The sequence below is a fragment of the Sinohyriopsis cumingii genome, chromosome 14 (genome assembly GCF_028554795.1).
Source record: "Sinohyriopsis cumingii isolate HCF-2022 chromosome 14, ASM2855479v2, whole genome shotgun sequence".
In the NCBI taxonomy this organism is placed as follows: domain Eukaryota; kingdom Metazoa; phylum Mollusca; class Bivalvia; order Unionida; family Unionidae; genus Sinohyriopsis; species Sinohyriopsis cumingii.
The window spans coordinates 107,499,336-107,520,964 of NC_142974.1; the positions used below are offsets into that span (position 1 = coordinate 107,499,336).

General features: G+C 35.3%; 1 protein-coding gene across 1 annotated transcript in view; it reads right to left on the reverse strand.

The window, feature by feature from the left end:
• The window catches only part of LOC149784577 (uncharacterized), a 54,742-nt gene extending 35,283 nt beyond the window's left edge, over positions 1 to 19,459 (reverse strand). Inside the window, exons 1-4 of the mRNA XM_089932651.1 lie at positions 18,699 to 19,459; positions 15,106 to 15,366; positions 8,300 to 8,848; positions 6,064 to 6,170 (exon numbers count right to left, since the gene is read on the reverse strand). Coding sequence (XP_089788777.1) covers positions 6,064 to 6,170; positions 8,300 to 8,848; positions 15,106 to 15,366; positions 18,699 to 18,906 — 1,125 coding nt within the window. The 5' untranslated portion in view covers positions 18,907 to 19,459. The remainder of the gene's footprint in view (positions 1 to 6,063; positions 6,171 to 8,299; positions 8,849 to 15,105; positions 15,367 to 18,698) is intronic.
• Between the last annotated feature and the right edge of the window lie 2,170 nt (positions 19,460 to 21,629).

Below are 21,629 nucleotides of genomic sequence, written 5' to 3' on the forward strand. Positions count from 1 at the left end.
TTTAACTTTCTAACCTAACGAGCCAGGGTGGAATTTTCAATTTAATTTAATTAAATTATATTGGGAGAACCCCACCCCAATACGACAGAACGTCACAAGTACTATAATGATTTATCTTGTTTTTATTTTGCATGTGCATATTTTCTGATTTCTCCAACACAAAGTTAAATAAAGGTAAATACAGACTTCATAATTATTCATGGGCTGGTTGAGTTTACCAGGAATACCATGCTATAATGTACAGTACTTATACAGTGCAAAGTGTGCATAGCATCACTTAAATCCTTCAATACTCCCAAACATAATTGATGCAGATTTTGCTTTATTCATTGTTTCAACCAAATTGCATTCTTCTGGATAACATTTCAGCCAGTCTTTAATAGCTATTTCATTTAAGTTGAATCATGCGCTCACGAGTTATTCATTTTTAATGATATAAGCGATCCTACAATTTGAGGTAATATTGTTAAAAAGTTACGGACATTTAATTGTACAAGGTACATTAACCATTATAATTTACATGTTCATGAAGAGTTGCAATAATAAAGGCTGGAATTCCCATATAGATCCACTAAGATCAACATCAATCAATTTTAGTTTTGTGTTTTAGCTGAACAATCATAACTTTCCACACAATGGAAAGCTTGATGTTTCGGCATCTCCTATGTTGACAGTCGGCAAATTTGTCTTTCCTTTTGTGACAGCAGTACAGGCCTGTTAATCATTAAAACCCTTAATCTGGCTTGTGATAAAAGGTAATTTTGACTGGTAACTATACCAGTATATTTATCATGATTACCGTAGTTTTGTGTGTGTGTGTGTGATTTGGATTTTTAATGTAGCTTTACAAAAAATTCAGTCATATCGCTACGATGTCTGCAGTGCGGCAGTTTATTGTGATGTATAGCACTGAGGCATATGCCGCAGACATGCAGCATGATGTCCCACCCAGTCACATTATCCTGACACCAGGCAGACCAATGCTAACACTAACCTCTTAAAGCTGAGCAACAAGCGAGGCAGCTGTTAGTACCATTTTTATAGGTCTTTGGTATGACTCAGTCAGGGATCAAACCCATGCCCTCCCACTTCGGAGGTGGATGCTCGAACCACTAGGCCACCGGAGCGGTTCCATAGTCTTGTAAAACGGGGTGTAAGGCATATATATGAACTTTTCAAAATCCAAGTAGGGAGACTAAATATAAAAAATAGAGATTTGGACCTAAAATCGGGAGGTTTCTCGTGGCGTTTTTAAAACCTTGTTTTTACTAAATATTAACCGATCTTCCTGGTCCAATATGCATGAAATTCACATAAAGACTCCCCGTTTCTCCCTGTGACGTGCCCTATTTTCATATTCTGGTCAGCTGTGGTCAAACTGCACAATAGCTGAAGATTAGTCTTAAATAAACAAGCAAGAAAGCCAGCGCGACTAATTAAAAGTTAATCCTTATCCTAGCAAATATTTTGTGAAACCGATTGGCCCTGCATCATAATTGAAAGAAACCATGTTCTACAAATTTGAGAGAGAGAGACAGAGATAGAGATAGAGAGAGAAAAAGGATGATAAATACATTTTGTAAAAAATGAAAACTTTAATGAGATAACAAAATATGCTAAATATGTAATTATACTAATAATACTAGTAATAATAAATAATCATTTTTAGTATGTAGCATCAATACAAGAGAATACAGACATATAGACATAAATATCTCCATTATCTCAAATGATACATGCAGATATAAATACACGTGTGTGTGTGTGTGTCATTTGGATTTTTCACATAGCTTTAACAATTATCCAGTCATGTCACTAAGATGTCTGCAGTGTGGCAGTTTACAGTGATGCACTGGTGCATCATGCCACAGACAGACATGCAGCATCATGTCCAATCCTGTCACATGACCCTGACACCAGTCTTACCAGTCCTAACACTGGTTTTTTAACCTTTGATAGGACCACATGGTTTATGATTTGGATTTTTAAAGTAGCGTTGACAATTGTGCAATCATATCACTATCATGTCTGCAGTGTGGCAGTTTATAGTGATGTCTAGCACTGGGTCATCATGCTGCAGACATGCAGACATGTAGCATGATGTCCCACCCAGTCACATTATCCTGACACCAGGCAGACCAATGCTAACACTAACCTCTTAAAGCTGAGCAACAAGCGAGGCAGCTGTTAGTACCATTTTTATAGGTCTTTGGTATGACTCAGTCAGGGATCAAACCCATGCCCTCCCGCTTCGGAGGTGGATGCTCGAACCACTAGGCCACCGGAGCGGTTCCATAGTCTTGTAAAACGGGGTGTAAGGCATATATATGAACTTTTCAAAATCCAAGTAGGGAGACTAAATATAAAAAATAGAGATTTGGACCTAAAATCGGGAGGTTTCTCGTGGCGTTTTTAAAACCTTGTTTTTACTAAATATTAACCGATCTTCCTGGTCCAATATGCATGAAATTCACATAAAGACTCCCCGTTTCTCCCTGTGACGTGCCCTATTTTCATATTCTGGTCAGCTGTGGTCAAACTGCACAATAGCTGAAGATTAGTCTTAAATAAACAAGCAAGAAAGCCAGCGCGACTAATTAAAAGTTAATCCTTATCCTAGCAAATATTTTGTGAAACCGATTGGCCCTGCATCATAATTGAAAGAAACCATGTTCTACAAATTTGAGAGAGAGAGAGAGAGAGATAGAGAAAAAGGATGATAAATACATTTTGTAAAAAATGAAAACTTTAATGAGATAACAAAATATGCTAAATATGTAATTATACTAATAATACTAGTAATAATAAATAATCATTTTTAGTATGTAGCATCAATACAAGAGAATACAGACATATAGACATAAATATCTCCATTATCTCAACTGATACATGCAGATATAAATACATGTGTGTGTGTGTGTGTCATTTGGATTTTTCACATAGCTTTAACAATTATCCAGTCATGTCACTAAGATGTCTGCAGTGTGGCAGTTTACAGTGATGCACTGGTGCATCATGCCACAGACAGACATGCAGCATCATGTCCAATCCTGTCACATGACCCTGACACCAGTCTTACCAGTCCTAACACTGGTTTTTTAACCTTTGATAGGACCACATGGTTTATGATTTGGATTTTTAAAGTAGCGTTGACAATTGTGCAATCATATCACTATCATGTCTGCAGTGTGGCAGTTTATAGTGATGTCTAGCACTGGGTCATCATGCTGCAGACATGCAGACATGTAGCATGATGTCCCACCCAGTCACATTATCCTGACACCAGGCAGACCAATGCTAACACTAACCTCTTAAAGCTGAGCAACAAGCGAGGCAGCTGTTAGTACCATTTTTATAGGTCTTTGGTATGACTCAGTCAGGGATCAAACCCTTGCCCTCCCGCTTCGGAGGTGGACGCTCAAACCACTAGGCCACCGGAGCGGTTCCATAGTCTTGTAAAACGGGGTGTAAGGCTTATATATGAACTTTTCAAAATCCAAGTAGGGAGACTAAATATAACAAATAGAGATTTGGACCTAAAATCGGGAGGTTTCTCATGGCGTTTTTAAAACCTTGTTTTTACTAAATATTAACCGATCTTCCTGGTCCAATATGCATGAAATTCACATAAAGACTCCCCGTTTCTCCCTGTGACATGCCCTATTTTCATATTCTGGTCAGCTGTGGTCAAACTGCACAATAGCTGAAGATTAGTCTTAAATAAACAAGCAAGAAAGCCAGCGCGACTAATTAAAAGTTAATCCTTATCCTAGCAAATATTTTGTGAAACTGATTGGCCCTGCATCATAATTGAAAGAAACCACATTCTACAAATTTGAGAGAGAGAGACAGAGATAGAGATAGAGAGAGAAAAAGGATGATAAATACATTTTGTAAAAAATGAAAACTTTAATGAGATAACAAAATATGCTAAATATGTAATTATACTAATAATACTAGTAATAATAAATAATCATTTTTAGTATGTAGCATCAATACAAGAGAATACAGACATATAGACATAAATATCTCCATTATCTCAACTGATACATGCAGATATAAATACATGTGTGTGTGTGTGTGTGTGTCATTTGGATTTTTCACATAGCTTTAACAATTATCCAGTCATGTCACTAAGATGTCTGCAGTGTGGCAGTTTACAGTGATGCACTGGTGCATCATGCCACAGACAGACATGCAGCATCATGTCCAATCCTGTCACATGACCCTGACACCAGTCTTACCAGTCCTAACACTGGTTTTTTAACCTTTGATAGGACCACATGGTTTATGATTTGGATTTTTAAAGTAGTGTTGACAATTGTGCAATCATATCACTATCATGTCTGCAGTGTGGCAGTTTATAGTGATGTCTAGCACAGGGTCATCATGCTGCAGATATGCAGACATGTAGCATAATGTCCCAACCAGTCATATTATCCTGACACCAGGCCAACCAGTCCTAACACTAACCTCTTAATGCTGAGTGCATATCGACGCAGCTGTCAGTACCATTTTTATAAGTTTTTGATATGACTTGGCTGGGGTTCCAACCCACAACCTCCCGCATCCAAGACGGATCCGCTAACCAATAGGTCACTGGAGTGGTTAAAGCAATGATATGAGCTTCCCCTTATAGGTATATTTCAGCAAGGCAGTTTCTTTTTTGGTAAATTTAACCAGTTTTCAGTATGGTCAGGTTTAACAAAATATCATGTACTGCTATTGTAAAACATGTAATTTGAAATGTTCAGAATTAGGAACTGATGGAGCAATTATCAACATTTATGTTCAACTGATAAGTCTATTAAGAAATGTATACATTATTTACTTTTAGTATATTTGCACAAACTTCAGTTCCAAACTCTGTGCAGCTCAATGGCTTGTTCTCATTGCTCAACTAGACAGAATTCTTGGATATTTTTATTTCACATGACGACGGCAATCATATCTCATGCCACGCGACATACACAAATCAACATGTCCAAAAAACACAATCATTTCCCTTCCAGCTTTTATTCACAAATATCTGAAAATTCATTTTTATTCCTCTGTAATGATTATTAACATTTTTAACAGGCTCATTTTACCTTTGGTCTTCAATATATATCAACTGCTGGATCCCATTTTTAAAAAGTTTCTATAATCAAAAGTTTGATCATGAAGATGCTTCACATGAAACAAATGTGTGCAGTTTGGAACATCTGAGATACTAGTATAAAGTTAGTATGGTCCCTGATTAACTCCACTAAATCTAATATGAAACCTGGATCCAAATCAAACATGAACATGAAAATTGTCCAGATTTTACGGCAACAAACACATTTCTACAGTTTTTTATTTTATTCCTAAAGTCCATATTTTATGGATCATTCTGGTAAGATGGCAAAACAGGGTTGGCAGGTCTGCTTAATCTGGGCCGATGGGAAGAGCAGGTAACTCTCTTCCCCTGCATGCTGCAGCTAAGGCTGTCAGGAAACGTGTTCTTTATGCTAGCAGATTTGTGAAATGTGAACTGCTTAACTTTATCTCTAGTTTTGTCTATTAGGAAATAGGGTGAGTGCCTTTGATTGAAAAGAGGAGTAGAGATAAGATTTTAAAGCTGGCTGCCATAACAGCTATACTGGATGTCAGAGCAGCACCATCTTGTGTAGGACCAACTAGACATAATAAGAAGAATTTGGTGAAAAGTCCTTGTTGATATGGCTTTCAATTCATAAGCTTAGTGATAACATAATTAAAAGATGGCTATAACATGTTTTGAACATCCTATCAAGAGAAATAACAATAACAAGATTTTCAAAATGGCTAATATGGCAGCCATACTTGATGTCTAAGCAGTGACATTTTCATTTAGGAAGAACTAGTCCATGGGATGAATGTGTGTGAGATGTTTTGTGGCAATCATCCAAGTAGTCCTAGAGTGGTAACAATAAGAAACTAATGCTGATTGACAGATGGACAACGGGCCATCCCATAAACTCTTCAGGTCTACAACCAGTATAGCTAAAGAGGCCTAAAATAAAAACTTGTAAGAGTGACATTACTGGCTTTAATCTGTACCTGTGAAATTTTATCCACATGTGTTCCCACCAAAATCACAGGGGGGCTGCTGGCTTCAGGAGATGATGCACATGAATGAATTGAGTTTAGCCAAACCTCAGTTAGCTCTGAAAATAAATCATACGCAATAGTGTGAATGGCAAATTATATGCTTCCCCTATGACAGCTGTGTATGTTAGAAAAAGACATATTTGTGCATAAATTATTTTTTTTTTCTGTCAGTAACAGCCACGATTACATGTGAATTTTTTACTCTAATATTGCTTGGCTTTCTCCTTCCTCAATGCAAGCCATCCAGATTTTGGTTCAAGTCTGTGTTGTAGAATGAATATTGTTGTTCTGAAACTATTTTTCTTTTTTGTCACTATGACTGCAACTTTTGACCTTTTGATTCTAAAATCAACAGGGGTCTTTCTTGTCCTGAATGTAAGTTTTACACAATCTGATTCAAGTATGTAACATAGAATTGTTATCACTGTCCAGAAACCATTTTTATTCCTACAATCCCAGTAGATGTGACCTTTGACCTTTTGACTTTAAACCAACAGTGTCCTTCCCACTAAAACTGCAAGTCATCAACAAAGCTTGGCAACTGTAGATGGCAAAGAATAACTTATTGAGGAAACCATTTCTTCTTTCAGCCAGTTACCTTGACCTTTAACCACTTGAGTTTAAAATCAGGACATTTATTCCCTTGCAAGCCGTCAAGACGTTAGGGTTACTGTATATGATGGAGAATCCATGTTATTGTGACTAAATTTTCTTTATTCTTCATCACATTGGCCTTGACCTCTGACCTCAAAATCAATATTTGTACTTTCTTATCTAGTGTGCAAGGTATCCCCAAAGTTTGGTAACTGTAGATTTTGGAAACTCAAGATGTTTGGAAATCGTATTTCTTCTTTCAGTCACAGTGACTCTGACTGGCATGCCATAACTCAATATAGTTCTTCATTATGCCAAATGCAAGCCATATTCAAAATTACGTAACCACAGATGATGAAAAGCAAGAGTTAATTTGTGGAAACCAAACTGTTAGCAGAAAGATGGTCAAACAGATGGGTAACATTATAATGAAATAGACTCCACCTTATGGTCCAAGGTTGGGATGTAAATGTTTGGGTTTTTGATGTTTTAAACTTTCCATAATGTCAAATAGGTGACTGCTATTTCAACACAACATGTACCTTTGAAATGTCTCAATATGGTATTTCAGTAATTTTAAACACAGTAATGTAAATGTTGGTGATACAAAAAGACAGTATAACTCATATACATCTTATTATTTAGAAAAGACTGCAGGTATATTATTTATGTTCATAATTATACAACATATACTTCTTTCTTATAACAAGAAGCTGGCCATGGCTTGTATGACAAGCCTGCATCTGACATGTAATAATGATCAGATTTCTCTCCTGACTATGGCCTATATGGCAAGCTGCTTCAGTAATGCAATAATGACAGATTTTTCTTACCCTTGACCTGCATGCCAAGCCTATCTCAGATACACAATAATGACAGATTTTCTTACCCTTGACCTGCATGTCAAGCCTATCTCAGATACACAATAATGACAGATATTTTCTTGGCTATAGTGCATTTAGAAAATCTTTGAAAACCATTACTTATAATGAATTCAAGCATGTCAAGCCAGCTTCTGAGATACAGTAATGATACATTTCTCTCTTGGCCATGGCCTGCGCATCAAACCGGCCTCCAAGATACAATAATGACATACTTTAATCTTGCAACAAGGAGACAATAATGAAATATTTCTTTCTTCCAGTAAGAAGGTCATGGTCTACATGAAAGATACAATAATGACATATTTCTTTCTTGGCCATGACCTGCACGTCTGAATTTTGATAATGAGGTCATTTAGTTATGCACATAAAGATAGATGTGAAATGAAGCCACATTCCAAATTCAAAGAAGCCAAAATAAAATGATACTAAATGAAAAGTAAAAAAAAAAAAAAAATTAAAACTGACTAGAGGTTAATCTCATATCTGGAAGGGCATTCAATCATCCACCTGGATGTCAAGGTCAATGTAATTTTTCTGTCACGGTTCAGTCAATATGGACATGATCAAGTGTTCTTTTTATTTCTATTATCTCTTCCTTCCAGTGTGGAATAAATCTGAGCTTTGATTGTGTATTATTGTATAAAGTAACCATGAACAATGAGTTCATTTATTTCATTTTGGCTGTGAAGTAGTAGATCAAAACTTACCATGAACTTTGCACTTCATTATCCCTTCACTATCAAAATAACACTCATCAGCCACAAGATCAGTAACCTGTCCACTAACATCAGAAACCAAGAGATATATGGCTCGTCTTGTCAGGAATGTCTGGTGTGTCGTGTAGTATGCATACTGGCCTGCAAAGTCCCATATTGTCAGAAGTGAGTTTTCGCCCGTACCTTCTAATTTATTCACATTTTCTGTCAACAATTTTAACATGGCTATTGTGTTTGTTTCAGACTGAGTTTGGTTCCTCTGAACTAAAGGTGAAGGGGATTCTTCTTTTTGATGAGCAGGGGATTCTTCTTGCTGACTAGTGGTAGATAAAAGATTTTGGCCAATATCTTGTTCAGAAGAACGATGGTATATTACTTCTACATCCTGGTCTTCAACAGCAACATGACTCTCTTCAAGACTCGCAGTTCTGTCTCCTTCAGGAGGGACTGTGTACTGTTTATCAGCAACCTTGCCCTTCACTGATTGTTGCTCATTCAGGACTTTGGCAATGCGCTGCAGTCGATGATCCTGTCCTGAATCTGAAAACACATGAAGCAGGACATACAACTGAATTCTGATTTGCATTCACCAATCAAACTTTCAATGAATATTTAAATTATGCTAAATTACAAAACTACATGGTTATTGTAATGGCATGAAAACAAGAGTACAGTAAGGTCTTTATAACTCATTTATCCAGATCATACTTCACACGACAGTTTCAAATATAAAGTTACCCGTCTGTATGTGAAACACAGGTCATGACCAGTGCTGATTATTTTGTGCATATATGGAAAGTGTTTACAGGGTCAGTACAATCCAAATTGGGTAGAATGGGTTACTGAAACCACATGTATGTCTTATTGGATATTGCAACAAGCTATACTGTCTCAAAGATATACTGACTCACCAGCACCTCTTTCTAAAGTGTTACATAGACTTTAGCAAAATTATACTAATCAGGTAAGACTTTTCTTGGATTTAACCAAGGTGAAGTCTGGTAAGCAGATATTATATAGGTGATCCTGTATAAAAAGTCAAAAGATAAAAAGAAAACAAAGTGATAAAACGTCACGAAAACACTCTCAAGAAGGTACATGTTGATTCCAAATGGGTTTTGATATAAATGCAGGACACGGGTGCCATTCCTGCTCTGGAAGTTTTGTATGGATTTAGCGTGATTACAGCAGTGTTACATTGGGGGGGGGGTGACGTCGATGTGTGATAAGCATGTTTTTAAGAACAATCGGCAATGAAATTGATTGTCAGTCAATGCAACCAGCTCTAATGCTATAAATAACTGTATCTCTTATATAATTTTCTTACTGTTTATTTTTTTGAGCCTGCGGCTGTCAATTGTTTTCGTCGCTGTTACTTCTCAGTCAAATCCAGTGTTTGACCTTATAGCGGTGACCTCGCCAGGGTTCACTTCCGGGTCATCTCTAGTTTTGATAACGCGCTTGGAACAGTTCAGAAGTTTTGTAGAAAACTTTCTTTTCATATATGTCCACAAAGAAATTGTGTTCCATATGGTGTAATGATTATTTAATGAATATTTATTAAGTTTCTATAAAATTACGTTGTTTTTCAGTAACTAGTCTTATTTTCTTGAATATATTTTGCAGTGGGGGGTAAGATTTTCTGCGGTGCTTTTCCACAGAATTCCGTATGCCTTACGGGGTTTTGTGGGGTATAAAATCCAGAAGCCTGGCGGAATCGGAAAAAATGTTTATCTTAGGGATCCATCCCGTTTTAGGTCAGAAATAACAATCATAGATACATATATTAAATTTACTAGCATGTCAACTTGTACTAAATAAAGCTGATTTGATTATGGTCTATTTCAAATAAGGGAGGGGAGGAGTAATAAGTAAAATCATTGCACATAAATTAATTCTTTGACATTATAAGCATAAAGCTTTAATTTTTATAAGTAGGTTTAGTGATTTGAAATTTTCATTATAATTCCATTCCAATATTATTTTGTGTATTTTACTGTGATATTCACCACTGTGTCAGTATCATTAAATACGATGATAGCTGAAGTTATTTTATTTTTTAAGTTTATTCTTTAGTTAAATATTTACATCTGTTGTTGCTGAGTTTCATGAAATTATTTTTGCAATAAACTGAGGAACTTAAACTCAGAGTTTGGTTATTCATTAAATTTATGACACATATGCACACATGCAAGTAATTTGTTTGTAATACAATTACAGTTAATTACATGCATCCACAATGTTGACAGTCACTTATACACACATTACTGCACGACGTGACATTGTTTTGGTGGCACCTGCAGGATTTAACACTTTGATTCAAATCCATTGATATGATTTATGTCTCCAAAATTTAGCATTAGAATAAAAGTGTACCTATGGTAGGATAGGATTGAACATGTAAAGTGTTATGTACACTGTATATTTAACTTAATTGTCCGTTATTTTTTTTTTCATCACTTGCTATTGCAATTTATGCTAGACCTGACCTTGTCCTAAATTGAGTTCATTTCTGCTTGACCTGATTAACTTTTTTTAAATTTAATTTTATGTAAACAACGAATACATAGCTAATTATTCTCTATGTTTATGGGCTTAATATCAGGATCTTTATTATTAGAAAAAGTAAATATGTTTATTTGGGTCAGGGTTTTCGAATTTCCTAAGTGAATTTTACAAGTTACGGTTTAGATTTTGTAAACATCAGGATCATTCAAGAAATTATTTTCCATTAGATAATGGTTTTTTTGTTTGCAAATGCTAATTGTGCCCTGAGATTAAGTAGAGAACTATATAACTTGCGATTGTGAGGACTTGGTCATTCATGCTTTATCATCTAACACCTTCAAGTTGTATTATATGTTGTGAGCAGTATTTTTATTTATTTTGGGATGGAATCTTTTTTTTTTAAATTATTGAATTCAAGTGATTATTTTCTCTGGAAATACAAAAGTGATTTTATAAAATTCTTGGATAGCGACATTCACTGGAATTTAAAGTATATTCAAACATAGAATTATATTTCTGTGATTCAACAAAACACTGTTGACACATCAACACTTCAATAGCTACCACAGACACATCATCAATTTCAGTTTTGGGATTCTTTTTCTGGACTTTTACTTAATTTTATTCAGGACTTTAAGTTACTAGGACTTGTGTCAGTAATTCTTGGATTATTTTGGGATTTAATTCGCATTACCATAAGTTGTTTTTTTTTCTTCTCATTTTCACTCTGTATTCTAGGAAAATAAATATATTTATTAAATTTTACAAAGCTAGTTGTCTTTCACTCTTTTCTGTTACTTAATTTAAGAGCATAGACAGGTAACAATAGGTTTTAAATAAGGAAATAAGGGGCCATGAGAATAAGTAATTTAAAAAATATATATCTATAGAGAGAAAGTAATTTTAAAGCAATGGAAGAAAATGTTAAGTTCAATATCATATAAAGCTTGTTTAAAAGTTTATTTCCAAATGCCGTGCTTACAGAGGGCACCATGCATAAATTCAGAGGGCCGCGTTAAATGATCCAAATCTGGTCACGCATTTGCTAAGGCCATTCCTGATAGTATATGGAACCAACCTACACAGGATGTGGACCTAGCCAAAACTATGAAAGCAATGGAAAAGATACAGAAATTAGAAAACACTTATGGGCATTGCAGATAAGCTGCAGGCAGCTTGCAGAAAATTAATGCTGATGGAAGGAAAGTTCAAAGAAATCAGAACACTACATATCACAGAACTGTTGAGAATATTGGAAAAGGTGATGACAGTTATCTCTCTGAAACAAGGGATGCAATTCAATCCTCAAAGAAAAGGACTAAAATGTCAGGATCTGTCCAAAGAAATATGCAAATGGGAAGTCTGTCATCAGAGAGCAATAATGAATCAGACTACACAGCTAGTGCAATTTATCAAAGCAGCAAGCCCCAAGTTACCACCCTTTATTGGAAAAGAGAGTGATGTGATGTGATTTTGATTTTTAATGTAGCTTTAACAATTTTTCAGTCATATCGCTACAATGTCTGCAATGTGGCAGTTTATAGTGATGTCTAGCACTGGGGCATCATGCCACAGACATGTAGCATGATGTCCCACCCAGTCACATTATCCTGACACCAGGCCGACCAGTCCTAATACTAACCTCTTAATGCTGAACCCCAAGTGAAGCAGCTGTTAGTACCATTTTTAAAGTCTGTGGTATGACTCGGCCGGGAATCGAAGAAAAAGAGAGCTGGAAGATGTGATTCAAGAGACTTGAAGAAGTTATCAATCATCAGAGGTGGACATTGGATGAGAAATTAGATGAATTTCTTCAGAGGTTACAAGGTGCTGCAGGTAAATTTGTGTATGGACAATTGTCTTAAAGAGTACATGCAAATTATGAATTGGCCAGTTGATTTAGGATTATTGAAACTGCAAAAACATAAGGCACTCAGTTTAGTCACAAAGACCAGAAATATGGTGAGACTTGAAGAGTATGCATCTGAATTAAAGAGGTTATATTACAAGGTGTATTCTAGTGTGATGAAGAGACAAGATAAGAACATATTAAAGCTCACTTTCAGGTTGAGTGTTAAAGAACCGAAAGAAACAGATGATGCTGTCTTTCAAGTAGTGAACTTCCAAGAAACATGTAAGAATGAAGAAGAAGAGTGAAACACAAGCAGTCAAAGAATATAGTTGTTCAGATACTGATGAAGATGGTGACCTAGTGACTGAAGATGAAAATCAGTCTACTGAGAAAATATAGCAAGGGCAGGAAAGAATAAGAGTAAAGTCTTTAATAAACAAGTGCAAGAATCTGCAAGAGTTGACAAAGGCAACAGTAGAAGAAAGATTCAAAGACAAATTCAGTTGATATGGATCAGCTGAGAGAGGTTATACATGAAGAGATAAAGAAACAGACCACAAATTTAACACAGTGTTTTCAACCAAACTCATGGAAACCAACTTACAGCAAATTAAGTTACCACGTTGGGTCACATGGTGAAAGGCAGAGTTACCAGTCATTCAATAAGGCCTGTTCTATTTGTGGTGATCCTTCTCATTTCAAATGTGAATGTTCAAGAAACCAGAGCAGATATGAGAGAAAGCCCACAACAGAGAAAACCTCAGAAAACTGCTCCGAATTAAGGGCATCCAGCACAAGAAAATGTTTAAACTAATGGGGACTGACTCCATTGGCCATTGGAGACAATCCAGGTTTTAAAGGAAGATGGTCTCATTAGTGATCAAATTCAACAATTGACCAATGAACATACTATCATACTACCTGTTTGTAGAGTTATACCAAAGTCAAAGGGCATATATGTTTAGGGTTTTGTATAGGGAGTCCCGGTTACCTTTGTAGTAGATAATGGTGCTGATAAAACTGTTCTAGCTGAACATGTATACAAGAAAATAGAGGAGTCTGAAGGACCAGAATTAAGGAGCAGAGGATGTTCTGTGCACGCAGGAGGAGAAACACTTCTGGATTATGGGAAATGTAAAGTCATTTTAGAACTATACATTGTCAAGATGGATGAAAAATTCATTGTTGCTGAAATTGAAGATGAAGTTTTGCTTGGAACCACTGCATTGAAAGGATTTGATGGAATGCTAGCAGACATTATTTTCATTAAGAATAAAATCATCCATGATGGCAAAGAGATTAGAGTCAACAGATTGTTAACAATCAAATCAGAAGAGTTCCTTTAGATGATAATTACATATCTGGTTTGAGTGAACAGATTGTAAATGTTTTTGTTGACTGCCATAATACTGATGTTCAGCAATGTGCATGTCAAGCAACGCTGCAGTTTAAAGAAAGTTATCCCCTTGTTATGGCTTCCAGCCTTGTTGATATTAATGCTACCACTACAATAAAGGTGAGGGTCATGAATCCTTTCCTATCATCAGTCTCACTGAAAAAATTAAAATGCAGTAAGCTTGATTACCAATTTTCTATATGGGTGTGAGTGCTGCTTAAAAATTCACACGTTCCTTGATGCTATTCAAAATATTTATAAAAATCATACTGTGCCCCAAAGAATGTGTGCTAATCATCAACCCATCACTGGCACACACACCCACCCACACCCACACCCATTTTTATGGTCAAATTGTTGCATTTCTATGCTGTGGAATAGTCATTCTTCTAACCTGAACCCCCAAGCACTTCTACCAAGACTGCCTGGTTAATGGCTTATATGGTGTTAGTACAGATATCACTCACCGTGTAGCTATGTTACAAAGCAGGTTATCATGCAATAGAGGGTGACTAAAAGCCAAAAGGTGCATATACAGCAGCATATACATTCACACAAATAATGTAGAAGGAAAATGCAAATTTTAACAGTATAATAATTATACACACAATAGAGGCAATGTACTAACATTCAGTACTAAATACCTGTAGTAAAAAGGTAAATATCATGACTTAAACACTCCCCCTTGTCTGTGTATATCTAAAAGCAGTAGATGAAAAAGAACAGTTACTTCAAGTACACAATATTTTGAAAATCTGTTATTGCTAATTGTGTGTGAAGTTTTCCTCCATTAGCCACAGTGACCTTGAACCTGATGCTAGACCTTTTAAGCCAGAAACTGATACATATAGGTCTGTTCCTTACCCCAAATGCAAAATATTTAGAAAGTGTAGAAAGTGTGGTATCCTTTGTCGTTGTGAAGAAGTGAAATAGAGATGGACAAACAGATAACAGTATAACATGATACTTTTCATTTTATGGCATTTGTATAAATAACGAGAGGTAAATCTTGTATGATTATTGTTATTTATGCCCACATACCTTTTGTTCGCCTTGTCCATTCATGGGTTGACAAAGAAACATCACAGCAATTGACATAGACATCTATGCCTTCCGTACTACGTCTCTGGGAAATGTTTACCTCCTTTCCTAGAAGACGCTTGACCAGGGTTGTTTTGCCTACACCCATATGTCCGACAACCATGATACGTATGCTGTGTACAGTTTCCTTTCCATCCTTTAGAGCCTCTTCAAAAAGTTGGATGGATCTGTCATCCATTTTCAGAATTTCTATTGGAACACCTATATATATATAAGTCAACAATAAAGCAGATTTAAAAATATGGACTCAATACATTTATAAAACCTTTGCCAATAAAACTCACCATATGCAATTTATTAGTGTTCAATTGTGCACAAAAAAAACCCAGAAAATAAAACACAAATGTTAAATCTACAATCTCAATAAAATAGAGACCTACTGATATGTACACTGTAGTAGACTCAACAGGCACTAATAAAATTTCTACTCTACAGTTACTATGTGCTTCTGAAAAAGGGGCAGGTATTAAAGTGAAATTATTTGCATCTGCAACATGCATAATGGTGAGAAATGTTGGCATACCTTTATGCTACTTTCCTGTGGCTATATTTTATTTACACATGGTAATATTGAAATTCAGGCAACAGCAGACCAAAGTGCACTTAACTTGACTAGTTTTAAAATAGGGATATATATATATATATATATATATATATATATATATATATATATATATATATATATATATTAAAAAGAAATTCATGTTTTCTTTAAATTAATTTCCAAATTATCTTTGCTGTCTAGGAAGTGAACATGATAAAGCAGAGCAAGCACAGCCAATCTGTATCTTGTCCATCACAAATTATACCCATGACTCACAGATCAAAATAAAGGAAATTAAAATTTATTTAAATAATTTAAAGTTGAATTAAATAATTCCTACATTATACAATGTCTTTTGTAATAGCTAGGATTACATTTTCTTTAACAATCAAACTCTATACACATTACAAAACTGAAGAGTCAAACCTGAATATTCCTGTTTCTGCCCAAGTTTTGGAATTCTTGGTCCATTGTGGTTTTAGTAACCTATAGACCAGACAGGCACCAATAAATGTTCCTGGCCTGCCAACATTTAGGATATACAGGTCTCTCCCAACAGTTCATAGTAAACTATCAGAATAAGCAATGCATTCTATAACAGAAATTTATGTTACAATTCCAAATTAACTTTTTCTGTCCCATAGTTCTGAAAGTGCTGATTTGTTAATTAAAAACGAAACAGAACAAGGCCTCATATCAATGTCTGTCAGATGCATAAAACTATAGATGCAACAATGAGCTAAAGTAACCAAGTACAATTTTACTCAGTTTGCAGAGATTACAAAACCTTTAAATTTCTTTTTTAAGTATGTGAAACAAATCAACGATATATAAAAATGTATAATATATAAAATATTTCTTGCAAATACAGTCACATGCATGCATATCCCTATACCTGTAACATGCTGTTCATAATAGGCTAAACAAAATTTGGCATGCAAACCTACAAAATCACTGTTTCACATCTGAAACATGAAATCTAATAATGTCCTCTGCAGTTCAATTAAAAAAATGTGATACATCTTATCTTTATTTTATTTTCCATACATTTCCTCCCAAAAGGTCAAAAGGAAATAAAAGTTGATCATTTATTGGGGGGGGGATTCATTTGTAGGCCCTCCTCATAAAATTAAATTATCCTGGAGTCAGTCCCCATGTTAAACGTAGCCTCAGATCAACAAGAAGCACATATCTACCCTTCACATATAAAATGATTCATTTAAATTCTTCAAGTTTTGTGTATGATAAATAATGACTAGATTTGTCACAGAAGGATGGACAGACATGCAGACTATTGACTGCAACAGCAATATCCCAGCTAAAGTACAGAGATATCAAGACTGTCAAATTAGGTCTGAATATATCATGTCCTAGAAAAAATTATAGTTTGGAGAAATCAATTGTTACATAAAGCTTAAAAGTATGGATACTCTCCAATTATTCTAACTCTGTGTCCCAAACTGATATACAATTAAATCTCGATGAAAAATTTATGAAATTAGTTCTATCCAGATACCACAGGGGTTCATATTGTTGATCACAATTTACCTATAAATCACAAAATATATATTACTATTATGCTGTAATAATATTATACAGTACATCTATAATTGATGGACAAATTTTAAGCAACTAGATGAACCCCTATGACAGTGCCCCTGCTTTGTGAGCAGGGTTCTGAAATGTTTCTTTATATCAAGTACAGACGTGTCTTCACCATAAAAATAACAAAACTAATTAACTCATATTTCCGTGACCTATTTCATGCCAGCAATTTAACAATGAATATGTAATGTAGTCATTATTAATGTATTTTAAATCAATGTAAATAATTGCCATGTATACATGGAAATGTGTGACAAAGAATATCAGTAACTGCTATTATTTCAACATCTAACTTCTTAATTTTAAAATTATATTAACAATATTTGCCTTATTTTACAATATTACTTCACAATATTATTTCTATAATCTTCCGCCGAATTCGTTCATACAAAAACTATCTCCATTTACAATCTCGTCTTTTCAATTGGCCATATAAGGACATTTCATCCTTCAATCACAGGAGTCTAGTGTTTTATCAATAAAGTACAAAGAAATATCTGACAACACAAAATCACCATTATAATACCGATATGATGATTTCGTGTTGTCAGAGACTTATCCTACTTCATCGATAAAACGTCAAACTCCTTTGCTTCAATGGAAACGTAAACTGACCGCAGTAAGTATGGCGCGCATTGAATAACAACATATCGTAGAATATCCAATATGGTATTTAAAAAATACCAATCTTAGTTGTCAAGCTAATTACCGTTAATATCTTGTTATCTGATTAGTTTTTTTTTTGTTCGTTGATAAATCCACACTGCAATAACAACAAAGACCCGCTCCATAAACGTGAATGTGATGTATACAAACACCGTGGGAATTTCAGACGCTGCTAACCCAATGAGATCCGGTCGCGTGCAAGTCGCGTGAGTGCCTTGTCGTGTGCAAAGATTTATCAATGAAAGCGCCACCTTCTAGAGAATATGTGTATTTCCCTGAACTGGTAATGATGCGAATTTTGTAGCCTGCCGCCATTGAGATAGTCCATAGAGATTTAACATTTTTATATGAAAATTGTGTAGTGACAATCAACGTACAGATGATTTATCAATCAGTAATGAATAGAAATGGTTACAGGAATATTTGTATTGAATTTTGAAACACCAAAACTATTTTATTTAAAGTTAAAATTAATAAATATGTCCATGCACGATGACAATGACGACATTTACGTACACTCAGGATAATAAAAAATATATTTATTCCACTTTTATTTTATTTTACATCTATTATACATGTATATGTTACAATAAAGTTATGACTGTTATATTCATAAATCATATTTTGGAGCATAAACGTGAATTAGGAAATGTAAATAAATGAAGTAAGTAGTTATTCTTGTCGTGTGATGTCAAAGTGTAAAATAAAATGGAATTACCTGACTGATGTGAATACTCCAGTCTGTAGACAGTAATCACATTACTGTTCCTGCTTGTGGTGTAAAGAACTCCATGCTGGTCATCATAGAATATTCCATAGAGACTCGATGACACTGTGTGTATGGTCACTAGTTGACCGCTGTCTGTCAGCTGATGAATTCTGTTCAAGTTCCTATCACACACGTACACACAATCCCTGTCAGCCATTATCGACCACGGTCTTAATTCCTGGTGTTGATACAGAAACTTGTGTGTGCGTGGATTAAAAATATCATATGCATACACACCTTGAGTAGTGGAGTCAGAAGTCCGACACGAGATGTAGACTGTGTTGTCTTTAATGGCCAAGTGAGTACGACCATACCCTTTACAGATGTTGTGAGTTGAGTCTACACGTCCATCTGTAATCGATACAACGCCCCAACACAAAATGCCGTAGTCATTCCTACCGCTGACAACGAGTTTGTCTGAATTCCATTTTGCCACTGAATGACACCGTTTAAATCCTGTCCTTACATTTAATGTTTTGACCTGTTTTACGTCATCTACAGATTTCAATGACAGGATTACAATCTTTTTGTACCGACACACAGCTACTTCCGTCTTGCTAATAAGACAGACATCCGTGGGACGGGACTCCAGTTCGTGTTTAGACAGAATTTTGCCGTCAGGGCGATTGTAAAGCTGGAGATTACTCGCATTCCAGTCTGTGACCAGCAACGTGTCTTCGATCACCACAACGCCATTGTAGACGGGTTTACGGCCGGCTGTGGATAAAAAAATTGATACACATCAGGATACGGAATAAACAAAATACAGACATATATACTTCTACTAAACAATTCAAAACTTCTATGCATCACTTTCTGACCAAAAACAATAGTCCACTGTCAAAATGTAGCCACCGACAGCATGGTCGTAATTATTTTTATTATTATTACTCCTAGTACAGTTGCTATTTCATAATAATTTGTAACCACTACTAAGAAAAATAATATACAATAGTATTAAAATAATAATATTTTCTTGTATAGTGTAAATGCTACTTTTTACTGTTTTGCAACTATTACTGTTACTGCCAACTAATACGTATACACAATTTAATAAAACTAAATTGCTCAGAATAAAGTAGGGCTAATGGGGCAGTGGTGATTTTACATAAATTTCAAGTAACTCACGAGAAATGTCATATGTGGACCAAATAGTAATACAAACCACGTGAGGTAATACCCCGATGTATATCCCTACCCTCAAAATACTTATCCCCTGGGTCATATTATAGAAATTATTGAGATCACCAACTAACAACCATACAACATACCTTCTCGACATGCAAAGACGAATTTACATATACAAGTGACACTTACAAGGTATTCAATCCCTACCCCTGTATCACAATTTTGAAACTTTTGAGATTAACACTCTATAACCATAAAACAATTGTTGGCCCGAAAAGACAAATTAATTAATGTATGCAACTTATTATCACCAAAGAAACCACCCCAACTCCAATGAACTTTTTGGACCCTGCTTACTAACTCGGAAATCATTGAGATCCCAGCCATATAACCACATAAATGCCTACTGTGCATGAAAAGACAAATTAATATATGCAACCAAGTAGTCTGTGGGGTTCAATTTTAACCCAAATGGATCAAGCTCGTGAGTCATTCATTGAAAACGATCGATTTCCGTTCCCTTTAGCTACATACTTCTGACATAATGGCTAGGTGACAATAAAAAAGATAAATTAACATATGACAGCTGATTTTTGCCTCGTAGGCAGTCCTTATAGACAGGACCGGTACCTACCCAAATTAGGCTCAAATTCCAGTGTTCAGTCAAAACAAGAAGACACGGAGATAGATGTTTTACATACACATAAATGAAGCAAAAATAATCAGACACATAATTCAAGTAAAAATAATCAAATCAGATGATACACATGGTAAGACATTAAATGTAAATTCGTTTTCTAATTCTTTGAATAAAAAAAAATCGTGAACGTTTACTTTTGAAAATATAAATGATCAAGTTACATTACATTGGTGACACAAACATGGATGGAGAAAACGATAGAAAATAAAGTCTACACAATCAGTATTCGATACGAGCACTCATTTCTCTCAGCAAAAAGACGATTATTGAAAACATCCCCTCTCCTTCTAAAATTTATACAGAATTCGCACTATGTAAAAATTAGAAGTGGAGTGGATGTTGCCAAGTTTTTCATTTCACTAACGGAAACAAGCATGCTTTCTGTACCTTTGACATTTAAAAATAAATATATAAAAAAAAAAAATAAACGATAAAGAGATATATCGTCATTCAGTAGTTTGCATCTGATATTCAAAATTACACGTATGCACTACCCTGATGATTTCAATGAAAGTCCTGTCTCCATGTAAACTTCTGCACTCTCCAGTTTTTCTCGTCTGCTACTGAATGAAACGCCGGTTACAGGTTATTGAGACTCATTCGGAATACACTAGAGAGCCTTGGCGCATTAATACACAAACCCACATTCAATTGTAACCTTGAGACCTTCTATTCTATAAGATCAATAACCAAGAACCAGACTATTTACTTCCGTTTTGTCCGAAGGTGCTGTATTGGGATAGCAAAACGTTATTATACATCCAGTGTCTTCGGTTTGAAAGTGATAATAAATGCAGTTGAAAAGGGTAGACATGCCAAATCTAGCAGATTACAAGATAACTATTCATACGGATATAGTGTGATACCATTTTACTGTTGGCTAGTGAAAATGTTCTGGCCATTTCGCTCTGTGTTGATCAGCTGATCGATGGGTGATTAGTACTGTCAAACAGAGGCAATAGAGTGAAAGTGGTCATAATAATACAGATCCTTCCATGGTAAGTGGGTCAACCGAGACTTCGGAGGTCCTCAATGGGGAATAAGAAATCAAT